At 41.3% G+C, this 12322-nt stretch overlaps 1 protein-coding gene across 12 annotated transcripts in view; it reads left to right on the top strand.

The window, feature by feature from the left end:
* The window catches only part of LOC123746263 (heparan sulfate glucosamine 3-O-sulfotransferase 5), a 33713-nt gene continuing 21391 nt past the window's right edge, over window positions 1-12322 (top strand). For 3 of the 12 annotated variants that reach the window (XR_011225146.1, XM_045727595.2, XM_069314876.1), the window contains exons 1-6: window positions 2-232; window positions 2592-2764; window positions 4180-4406; window positions 4700-4974; window positions 7234-7454; window positions 10713-10842. Coding sequence is in view for 10 of the 12 variants with exons in the window: in XM_045727595.2 (XP_045583551.1) it covers window positions 2637-2764; window positions 4180-4406; window positions 4700-4974; window positions 7234-7454; window positions 10713-10842 (981 nt within the window). In the remaining 2 variants the exon portion in view is untranslated. Of the gene's footprint in view, window positions 233-2591; window positions 2765-3341; window positions 3603-3652; window positions 3988-4179; window positions 4407-4699; window positions 4975-7233; window positions 7455-10712; window positions 10843-11944; window positions 12209-12322 lie in introns of those variants that run through there. The other 9 variants (XM_045727599.2, XM_045727601.2, XM_045727598.2 and 6 more) reach the window with 7 other exon arrangements.

Genomic DNA, 12322 nt, shown 5'->3' with positions numbered 1-12322 from the left:
AGTGGGCCCTCCTGGCACCCCGGACACTGCCGGGACACGTAGAATTAGTGTTTGTGGGGGAGTGATGGGAGGCGAGTCGAGGCCAGGGTGGGAAGGGGGCAAGTCCTGCCTGGGAAACTAGCAGGAGGTGCCCCTGTGAGAGGCTGCTGCTGCTGCAGGAGCCGTGGGCCCCTCGCCACCAGCAGAACACACATCCCTGTGGAGGCTGCGTCAGGGGGCCGCCCTACACCAGGTTAGCAGATAACTGTGTGGGCGCTGCTCTTGTACTCTCTGAGACTACTATCAAGGATCTTTAAAGATAGTATGATAGTAAGATGCTGTAAATATGATTAGCACCTGTGAGGGGATGATGCGTGTGTCTCAGGGGTCATGGGAGAGGTCAGGGAGAGAGAGAAGGTCACGCCAGGTTATATATGGCTCTGTAGAGATGTGCAGCATCAGTTGGTGGGATGAAGTGGTGTGTGGGTATCTGTCACTAGGCTCGTGTGATGCCAGGAGCTGGAGAAAGGTTGTCAAAGGGGAACTATAATAGTTACGGTGGTGAGAACTAGTAAGTTACTGGGTGTGGCTGAAGTGAAAACTACGGATGATGGTAATTTTGTCTATGATATACGTGTCACTTCAGTGTACTGTAGATTTGCCTTGCATCTACTAGGTACATGCCTATTATGTAATAATTATATATGTATGCAACAAGATATATAGAGAGAATAAGCACTAAACCAGACTACCTATTTTAAGCACCATAAAATCTCTCTTAACATTATGCATCCATAAGAAAATATTGAGGGAGTGGGGGAAGGGCCGTGTAATGGCATAGATCTTGCATCCTTGGACTTCCCAGACACACACACACACACACACTACCTACTGAACCATGATGAGCTAAAAGTAAAGGACATTCTAGTAAAGGACATTCTACCAGTTTCATAACATTATTCCAGTTGGGATGAAAATCCAAATTTTACAAGAAATCTGTCCCACACGCGAGATGTTAATGATATTCCCCACCTTTCTTGTCCCTGTCAGTGCTCGGATGTTGCAATGCTTTTAGCTCATCTTGGTTTAGTGGGTAGGGCATATGAAGAAATATGACATATTATAATATTGGGTAAATAGATGGACCCAATTTTGTTATAAAATTATATTATTTCTGAGTAAAAAATTTTTTCATGTTGACCATACCACACACTAGAAGGTGAAAGGACGACGACGTTTCGGTCCGTCCTGGACCATTCTCAAGTCGATTGTGGAAACAACGTCTTCCCTTCACCTTCTAGTGTGTGGTCTGGTCAACCTACTTTAGCCACGTTATTGTGGCTCATCGCTTGCATGTTTTTTCATGTTCTACATTCAGCACTACATTATAATGAGTAAATATATCGTAGTTCTTCATTACTTACGTAATGCTACGAAGCTTTGGGTAATTTGATGGACTGTTGCAAGGATATTGTCTTTGGTGTGGCTGTAGGGATATTGTCTTTGGTGTGGCTGCAGGGATATATTGTCTGTGGTGTGGCTGCAGGGATATATTGTCTTTGGTGTTGCTGCAGGGATATATTGTCTGTGGTGTGGCTGTAGGGATATATTGTCTGTGGTGTGGCTGCAGGGATATATTGTCTGTGGTGTGGCTGCAGGGATATATTGTCTGTGGTGTGGCTGCAGGGATATTGTCTTTGGTGTGGCTGCAGGGATATTGTCTTTGGTGTGGCTGCAGGGATATATTGTCTGTGGTGTGGCTGCAGGGATATATTGTCTGTGGTGTGGCTGCAGGGATATATTGTCTGTGGTGTGGCTGCAGGGATATTGTGTTTGGTGTACCTAACTTTATACATTGTGCTGTGAAAACCGACACAGCTTTGCTTCATGGGGAAATCTCAATACCATGCATGTGTTGTTGCAGATATTGGTCTGGTGATGATTAGATGAATTAGATTAGATTAATTACCAGTCAAGTGTTAGGTGCCATTAGAGATTAGTTGCTGTACCAGTTAAGTGTTGAACATGTAGTGAATTACACGTACAGAATACCATTTGCCAACTACAAGTTTGAAAAGAAAATCTCTTAAGGTATTGACTAATTAGACTAGAAGCTTAAAATTGAGTTAAGATAGAGGACATAATTCATTGAAATAAATTCATAAAAAAAATAAAAATTCATAAGAATTCATAATTCACAAAAAAATCAGTTTCTAGTGTAGTAGTTATTAAATATTGCAGAATGAACCAATCTACAGTATTTGTATTTTAATACAGTATACAGTACTGTATATAAATGCAGGAGTCCCAGACTTCCCAGACTTCCCCAGACCTGTCCTAAACGCTTTGCGTAATAGTGGCTTTAGGCATTGTATGTACTAGCTCTATCTATAAATCCATCAATCTTTGTAAAATCTCTTGTATGTATGTACCTTACCTAAATAAACATTTATTTATTTATTTATTATTTCTGAGCATAGGATCTTGTGATCAACTTCAAAATCCCCTATTTATGCACTATGTCCAATTCTGAAGTTCACACATAATGAGCAGTGCTCATAATGCACTATTTCAGTTTATAGAAGACTGATAAGTATAATGCATTATTTCAGTTTATCGAAGAAAAGTGGCTCAACAGTGGCCGATAAGATGAAGAAATGTGTTTGCGTGGTTCACCAGTATCTGTGCAGCGTCGTCATTTACTGCTTCCTCAGTTAGTAATTATATCGATTTGCTCTTCAAAAAAGCATCAGACCAGACAAGTGGGACAATTCTATCATTCAAGGTAAATAAAAAGCAGTGTTTTCTTACAGTTCCCCCCCAATTTTTTTTATATGTTGATTTTTAGTGATCCAGGAACGCATCTCCCTTTTATGGTCCAGTAATTTGTTTATGGGAAAATTGTGTTCTGAGTTATGTACAGTTGAATTACAAATGAATTTGGAATGCATCCCTTTCATAAGTTTGGGACTGTTTGTATAACATATTATTTAATACATACTGCACTAGATGAATAAATTCATTTCTGAATGTTTATAATTGCTCTCACTAGTAAGTGTGGTCAATGTTGTACAGTTAAGAGTTTATTTCATATATTGCAGCAAAAGTGTAAAGGGGCTGAAGTTTTTGGAAGCTGGCTTCATTTTTTTGCATCATTCATTAATATTCAGTTCTGCTCTGTATTGTCGCCATTAATAATTTTGTGTTTGGCCAGATTTTCCTTCCAGTTCAATGTAAGGTTATGGCACTTTATTGTGTTATGATTTACATTGTTTTAATATTAGAATTTGTAATACAACTGTTTATCAGTTGGAACTTGCATTGTACAGTAGGCTGAAAATGTATAATTACTTTCAATACAGTACTTCATTTCTGGAAGACCCTCTACAGTTGCTCCTCGAGCTAACTCACAATGGTGCATTGACCAGAGGCAGAAGAGGAGGGGCCGAGGCAGGGCGGCATGCCGAACACCAAAATGTACCTCAAGCACAGTAGGACTGGCTGAGGGACACCACAGGCAGAGGCAAATGCCACCACCAAGGTGGATCACCCCATAACAAGCCCCAATGCAAATCTTAACTCTAAAGAGGGCTGCCTAATGGAAAGCTCAGAATTCATGATGGGTAATCAAATCACATGTTGTGTAAACTTGTGACACCTCTTGCTCTTATTGTGGAAGGATCTGTTGTTCAACTATTTGAGCTAATTTGCTTATGATTTACAATGCTGCTGGCATTGATACTGTTAACATTTTGTGCTGCTTTTGAATGATATTATATTCTCTTGTTTTTTGGGGGGAGGGGGGGGGAGTAATTATGCTTTGAGATATTTTTTCTGTGCATTTGATCAATTTTGGTCAGCTTTAACAGACTGGCCGGTATGGAGATGTGGTAGCGGTGATTGCATGGAGCCACAGTGTCGGGGGACAATAAGACCCAGAATGTAACCCACAATAGTTTCCTAACTCCCAAGTAGCTATTTGCTGCTAGGTGAACAGAGGCATCTGGTGTAAGTAAACATTCACAAAAATCTCTCTCTGCCTAGGAATCAAACATGACTGTAATGAATTGTAAGCCAACTATACAGTACTAACCACATTCCCCAGTTGTTAATGTTGCTATTGCAGATGAATTAATCTTAATTGAAAGACAATACAGTACCCCCGGTACTGTATATTTACCAAGTTTGCATGTATTTTAGGTGGCATGGAGAGATAACCATGTCCTATGGGATTGAGGGCTATCAAGTTACATGGAGTGACAACCCAGGACGAAAGCCATCTAGGGGGCCACTGATGGGGGGACGTTGCGAGAGCTTCTCACCCCTTAATTCACTGCGGCGGATGGCCCCCGTCGTTATTCTCTCATCATTGCTTGTATGCCTCGTTCTCTACTACACCTTCCCGATGGGAGATGCTGCAGTATATGGTAAGTGATGCTCTTGTAAGTAGAGCACACACACATGCATTCCCTTGCTTCATTCTGCTTTTTTACGCTTATAATCTTTACCTTCATACTTTTCCTACTTTGTCACTTACATTTCCTCTATTATCAATCCTTTTACTCTAACAGAAGATAAAGACTAACTAAAATAAATAATAATTATATTATTTATTCAATGCTTTTCGAGTTTGCTTCATAACAACTGCTTTTTGAATCATAACAAGGTGTGTGTGCACAAATTTGCTTGTCTTGATAGAGTGACAAGAAAATAATTCCAGCTCCATCAGCAGCATCTGAGACAACTGGGCTTGATTCCGTCACAACAGAGGCTTACCGCAAACGACTCCGTATTCGAGGTACCCAGCGTAGGCTGCCTCAAGCTCTGATCATTGGTGTGCGTAAATGTGGTACTCGAGCCCTCATTGAAATGCTCAATTTACATCCCCATGTACAGAAGAATGGAATTGAGATGCATTTCTTTGATGATGATGAACGTTATGCAAATGGCTTAGAGTGGTATAGGAAAAGGATGCCATATTCTTTTGATAACCAGGTGACTATAAACAGTGCTTAAGTTTGCTCTTGTTTAGATCATTCCATGGTATTTATAACACACAGTGCACTGGACTATAATACCAAGACTTGATTTTAATGACAAATTAAATGTTTGATTAAATTTATTAAACCTTGTCATTTTAGAAGGCAGAGTACTACTGTAGTTTTTGTGGGTAGCCCCTTCGGCTTCCTGGAGCTATCGGGCTAATATGCAGTTCATTAGACCAGGGCATTAGTCATAAGAGTTCAGCCTACTGGGGACCACGAGCCAGAACCTGGCCCCCTCAGAGAGGCACAGGGAGCAATGGCCCCTGGAAAACTCCCCTGTGGTTGGGGGTTTTCCTTATCTGCCATCGACCGGGCTTAGGCACCCAGAAAGATAGGCATAACAAAACACCCCACATGGTAAGAAAATTGCAACCGAAAACCGAACTGAGAGGCAGAATTCCCTCCAATCCCAAGGAAAAGTAAACGTCACGCTCCACCACCACATTGCTTGTCCGCACAATTAAGCTGCTTCCCCCCCCCCCCCCCCCGCGCTGGCGACACAACCATTCCAATTCGTCGGCTAATGCAATCCAGGGCAGTCGTCATCTCTGGCCTCGATTTCCTATGCAGTGTGTTGCCTTCGTGGTGTCCTCTGCTGGTTGTGGTGTGGTGGCCAGGTGTACCAGAAGTGTACCGGGTCTGCATGTGCTTATGGCAGCCTTCCCTATGTGCCTTGTGAGTACTACCCATGCATGTCAGGGTTCTCTTTTCTGGTGGGTTTGGGAAGCCATTTCCATAGGGGTTCTTGCTGCTCAGCATTTACCCTGCCTTTGGGGCCAGCTGGGGTTTTGTGGCCCCTGTTTGGCCTTGGGTAGGGAGTGATATTATTGCTGGTTGGGGCATTAAGGTGTTGTGCAGCCAGCTATCTATGCAGCGGCCGGTTCCTGTTTTCTCTGGGGAGTTGTAATTTTGCGGGATTTATATTTTCTTTCTGTTTGTTTTGCCTGGTGGGGGTCTGCCTGGTGTGTCTTTGCTTTGCCTGGTGGGGGTTTGCCTGGTGTGACTATTAGAACACTTATAATAATTTGGTGGCTCTTGGCTACATCCCCGTAATTGTACACGTCACAGGGGTTTCAGTGTTTGATCTCCCTTATTAGCTTTGATTCTAACCGGTTAGCAAGACCTTGTCCAGGCTTCCCATAGCAGTCAGCCAACGGGCCCTGAAAAACCCTGTCAGGGCTTGGTAGACCTATGAATTCGTCTTCCAAGTTCCAGCTCGCCTCGTGCGAGTTTGAAGGTTGCTATGTGCCCTTGTCTCAGGGTGACAATCGCCACCTTTGCCGCCGCCATGCTACCTATTGAGTCAACGACACCTTTGACCCAGAATCTTGCGAGTTGTGTTCTCTGCATGTTCTCCAGTTTACCCATTTTGATAACATTGATGTTTGGGTACAGGCGAAATCTGCGTTGCATGTTAGGTTTTGGTTGCTGCAACGCGCTAGGTTGGTTGCCCACCCGGATGCCCCGAGGCTGCCCCATTTTGGTTAAAGGGACTCGGACTTGGGAGCATTAGTTGCTTCCACTTCTTTAGTCTACGCTCCCTGGTCCTTCCCCTGTTCACCCTGCACCCTGCCTCCTGCTTCTGACTCCCAAACATCTGAGGGTTTCGGAGTTGGAGCGGGGTTTAGATGGTAATGAGACTGGCAGCTTTGGGGGATGGCCCTTTTGGGTCATCCAGATTTTCGGTTTTTGAGGTAGAGCAGTCCTCCATACCCTCTACCCATGAAGAAAAGGAAAGTCCAGGGGAAAGGCAGAAAAGAAGGGGGCCTGCTGGTGGGACCCAGAAGCCTTGACAGGAGGAACCGGCTCAAATGCCTCTGTCGCCCTTTGGGTTGGGTTGGCATCAGGCTCGTTCCCATTCATCCAGGGTTCAGAGACTGGTTAGGTTTTGTGGTGGGGGCCTAACTCCAGTCGATGGAAGATGAGGAAAACCCCCCAACCACGAGGGTTTTCCAGGGCCATTTCTTCCTGTGCCTCTCTGAGGGGAGGGGGGGGGCCAGGTTCTGGCTCGTGGTACCCAGTAGGCTGTAATCCTATGACTAATGAATCTGGTCTAATGAATTGCACATTAGCCCGATAACTCCAGGGAGCCGATGGGGCTCACCCAGAAAAGGGCATTTCATTACATTCAACGTTGGTTTTTTCTAAATGATCATAACACTTTTTTAACAAATAAACCCTGATACTGATGTCAAATGTCCTCCTGTAGGTTACAATAGAGAAGACCCCATCATACTTCATATCTCGCGAGGCACCGGCAAGAATACGGGCCATGAATGAGACTATCAAACTGTTGTTGATCGTCCGCGAGCCAGCGATGCGGGTTCTTTCTGACTATGCTCAAATAATGGAAGCCAAAATGCGTAAAGGAAAGCAAGTGGCCCCATTTCACAAGAAAGTGCTGACACCAGATGGTGAAATTAATGATGGGTTAGTGTTGAAATTGTTTTGTTCTACAGGTTGATTCACTGACCATACAAGAGCGTGATAGTGAGAAACTTTATTAATTTTATTTAGAAAAACAAGTTCTTGGAATCTTTTCTGATTCCCCAGTGCCAAATCAAGAACACCAGAGATCTGTGACCATCTCATGACTTGTCAGGAGCAGGTAAAGTACCAGAATCTTGCTCCCCTCAAGGAGGCTTGAACTGACGGGAGTCAGAATGCTCTGATATAGCTGAAAATATTACAGAAATTTGAAATGTGCTTGAAGAAATATTTTGTGTGTACAAATACCAAACAAAACCCGAAAATGTTCTCAAAATGGCCAAAATACCTCCATACCACTTTCCCTGTACGTCACCAGATGGCAATGTTTGTCAACGAGATGCCAGTGAGGTCAATACTGTCACACTTCTGGTTCTCCTACCATCACATGGTATTTCCCCGAGATTTTTTTTTTTTTTTAATGAAGTTACTGGCTTTCCTATATGTTTTTAATTCATTGTTAAGTGTATTGTATTGAGTATGTCATGTATTCTACAGGGTTGAAGTTCTACCCTTAATGGTCCAAGTGGTATGGTACCATTTTTTTCACCCAATCGTAATATTCCGGCTCCCTTTCTTTTATTGTATTCGTTACAAGTGCTATATAGTCACAGACTTAGCACTTTATTCTGATAATTACCTTAAATTGGTCTATGCTTCTTTGTTTCCTGGCATCCTTCTCCATGCTCTTTGTCATCCTCAGGTGTACATGAGGTATCAATACTTTCACACACCCCCAAAATTTTTTTGTTTACCTTTTATGAAATTTTATGAAAACATGATTCAATTAATATTTAGGGAGATTATACCAAGTCTGACCAGTCTACTAAGACAGCTTGGTGCCGAGGACATTATATTTCATGCCAGCAAGACTTATTCTTGCTTGCCAATTCTTTCTGATTCACCAAGAGTTGTGTTATACTGGAATCGTTTTAAGCACTTTTATACAGTATAACTCTTAAACCTTATTTATTCTGAACCTTACTTATTATTGACCCTAAACCTTATTTATTCTGTGTGCCATATCTCGACCAAAACTGGACATTTACCTTGGGAGCCCTTTTCCTGTGTACAGGCATAGTGTGACTTTTCATTACTCAAAAAATGTCCTGCCATTTTTCCTTGGATATTTTATTATTTGCCAGTTGAAATGATGTCTGCCTGCATGAGTAGTTGGCTAATGCAGGTAAGGGAAAGAGAAGGCATGTAAAAATGGTTAAATTGACTATGAAAATTAAGAAAGGTTGGCAAGTGTTTATGCCTGCATTTAATTTTCATTGAATTATCAGCATAAGGTTAATATTCTGAAAGGCAAGTGAAAAATATAGTTCTGAGCCTATCCATTAGTTTGCCTCCTAGGGTAAATATCCATAAATTCTGCAGTCAAGCAAGGGTATCGTTCAAAACACCAGCACCACAGGAACTTAACAGACGTCTTTTTCCAGCACCAAACTGATACTAGGGAATACTGGAGGAGACCTTCCAGTTAACGTGTGCAATAGGAAGCTCAAATTAAATGCACTCAACAGTCTTGACAGGCCCTTCATGCCAACCCTAAGATCACCATGCAGTGCCAATGGGTGGTCATTTTTTTTGTCAGTCACTGCCTGCTGGGGATGCCTGGAGTAGTACGTTATCATGCTTGCTTGGCTTGGGTACCTTGGATGCCTTTGGGGATGTAGGGATGTCATTCACTGCCTGGGTGGGATGCTGGTGGTGGTGTGTTATCATGCTTGCTTGGCTTGGGTACTATTTAACCCTTTACATTTTTGCTGTGAATGAGAGACTACACCTCTTGACAGAGCTGCTTTTTAGAAGTTTGGTTCATCTGGTTAGATCTCACTGTGTGTGTGTTTGTGACCACAGTGTTCTTCAGTCTGCCTCCCTCTGCTCCGTCCAATAGGAGGGATGGTGTTCCACTAAATGAATGTCAGTCCTGTTTCTCCTGTCATATGCTTTTGGGCCACTTAGCAATGTTGACCATTTTGTTCTGTATTCCTCTTGTGTGACCGGGGTTATAGCTGTACAGTACTCTATGTCCGAGTGTCGGCACTAGATTATTTGACACTTTGCTACGGCTCTTCATTTCTTACCCCCAACCCCTGGGGTTTTCCCTTCATTTTCTTCTGTGTAGCCATTTCTTAGCTTCTGTGTGGTGTCTCTTGGTGCTATCTTTTCATTCAGATAAGCCATTCTTCTCTCCAAGGCATTGTTAGGGGAAAGCTCTGTAGAGCTAATGAGTCGTCAGCAGAGAAATTATAGTATTGATTGAAATTAAATTACATTTCCTACACATCATCCCAATGTTTTCCCATTCCTACTCTTGTTTTCTCTTCTCTGTGTGATTAGAAACTGGACTGGTGGTTGACAGTGAGGAGGGTGGATGGCTGATACCAAGTGCCACCTGGCTACCACCTGGTGGCAGCAAAGAGAACTTGGTGAGGTGTAGTTGCCTGTGCCAACTAACAGATGGGTGTTTCGGCTTTGTATTATTTTCTCGTAGTTGCTCAAATTTCTGCTTTGCTGTCTGACTTTTTGAGCAGTTGACCTCGATTGTGGGTTGATCTTTGATTCTCCATGCGGTCTCGAAGCTTATTGGGGGGGTTGGGGGGTGGGGGGGGGGGGTGGGGGGGGGCGGCAGCAGATATTGATCCTGGCTCCCAGTAGGCCAAAAATCTCCTAAACATAATGGTGGCCACTTTGGGATGTCAATGCCTTAAGCTTTTGGAAGCTTCTGAGGTGCATATTAAGTGCTATTTCATTACAATGATCTTTTTCTTTGTTAAATTGCTGATTTTTTTAAAATTAAAGCTTTATGTTGTTAAAAGGCTAGATTCTTTTATGAAAATGAAAAGTTTATTGGAAGAAAAATGCTCCTTACCTCCATTAGCTGGGCATGATTTTGATCATCCTTGCTTTTGAAAAGCAAGGATGATCAAAACCAATGGGTATCAATGGTCTTGATATCCATCACATTACATAATCCAGGCATAAATGTTTGTTTATACCACAAGCAACACTGGTGTCCATAATTTTAGGACATGTATAATATATATCTGTTGTCACCTGCTCATTGTCGTCAGTTTGTGATTTGGGGATTTTGGGTAATAACCGTGAAATTGCCTGCTTGTTAGTTTATGTAGAGCATTGTACAAACATATTTCCGTAATATATAATTAATAATACTGTAATTTCTTCCAGATTCAAAGCAATACAAATAAGCCAGTATGCTGTGCATGTCTTACGATGGTTGAGAGAATTTCCTCGTGAGCAAATACATATCATAGATGGTGATAATCTTGTATCTGATCCATTTACTGAAATTGATAAGGTTAGTTCGGTTCTCGTTTTATAGTTTTAGAAAGTGCTGTGCCGTTTCTAAATCGTCCCATTGGCTTGGACAAGAACTTATCCAAGCTCAATGGGAAATACAGTATTACAAGTAGACCATGTGTGTATTTGTTAAGATACCAGTTTCACTTTATTAATTAATTGAATGATTAATAGCTTCATGAATTACCTCATTGTTTTGTATTTCATTGTTTTTGGTAGGTAATTAATTCATGTTGTGAGGCCTTCAGTGTTTGTTACTTCCTTGTCTTTTTTTGTTTTTTCTATCTTCAACACTATTTCCTTCTTTGTACAATGAAAAATTATTATTAACTTCAATCTACTGCATTTGTACCAGTTTTCATTTGTGTTCAGTGTTTTTAATCTCATCCCAAATGTTCATCTGTTCACTGTAATTTATGTCTTACCTAAATACCTCCCTTAAATCAAATTTTCATTCTTTAGCTACCCGAGTTTTTCATTTCAGCCTTAATGTCGTCTATTGCCTCTGTAATCTTCTCTCCTTGATTCTATTCTCTCTAACCTTCTCTCCTTATTTCTGTTGCCTCTGTAACCTTCTCTCCTCTTTTCTGTTGCCTCTGTAACCATATTCATCTGATATCTTCAATCTTCCTTTCTCTGTTAAATGTTCTTGTCCAACTGGCCTCGTGAAGCAACATCTATATTTGACCTAGCACTTTCATGAGCCTTTATTAAATCTTGGCTTCCTGTTTATAGATTTGTTACATGATTTGTCAAAATCTAATTTTCCTTTTTTTTTTTTTTTTTTTTTAATTGATATTTTACACTCGGACCCCCTGATTATTTTCCAGTTAAACCTGTCTGGCATGTAACTCCATAATATTATTTTTTCTGGGGTTTACAGTAGTTTAACTTTTAAATGCTTTTCATATTTTATATTTCTTACTTTTGTACCTTTTGTCACCTATGTATGATAATGTATTACAGTATTTAAGTTATCATTCCTTCTCATTCAAAACAAGTCGGAAATCATGATCATCAAGTGTTGCCGTTTTAAACATATTTTTTTGCCAACCCTGTAATCTTTTCTTCTTATTCTTTCATTACTTTTGATTTTCTAGATGTTTATCAGTAAGAACACCATTCACATAGCCACCCAACCTTGCCCCAGAATATTTTGATAAGGAATTTCCTGGAGCCATCAGGAACTCTTGATTAGCTGATGACGTACTGTGTGTTCGTTTGTAGTCACCTAAATGCAGTAAGAGGGCGAGAGCTATGGTAGTGGTGTGTCATCTTCACTATAAAGTTTGTCATGGCTTCTGAGAGTTTCGGCATACATTTCTCTATTACATTATTCCATCCATCTACTATTCCGTATTCATGTAAGTATTTTGGTACTTCTCAATACAGTATTGCAGATTTAAAACTTAATTGCTTAAAAATTTTGTCAATTCATGTTTCCACTTTTTGTATGTTGTGATTGTCGCCGCTTTTTC

Source organism: Procambarus clarkii, chromosome 80, assembly GCF_040958095.1.
Source record: "Procambarus clarkii isolate CNS0578487 chromosome 80, FALCON_Pclarkii_2.0, whole genome shotgun sequence".
Taxonomy (NCBI): Eukaryota; Metazoa; Arthropoda; class Malacostraca; order Decapoda; family Cambaridae; genus Procambarus; species Procambarus clarkii.
Note: the sequence above shows the minus strand (reverse complement) of the source record. Positions and strands in the feature narration are given on the sequence as shown.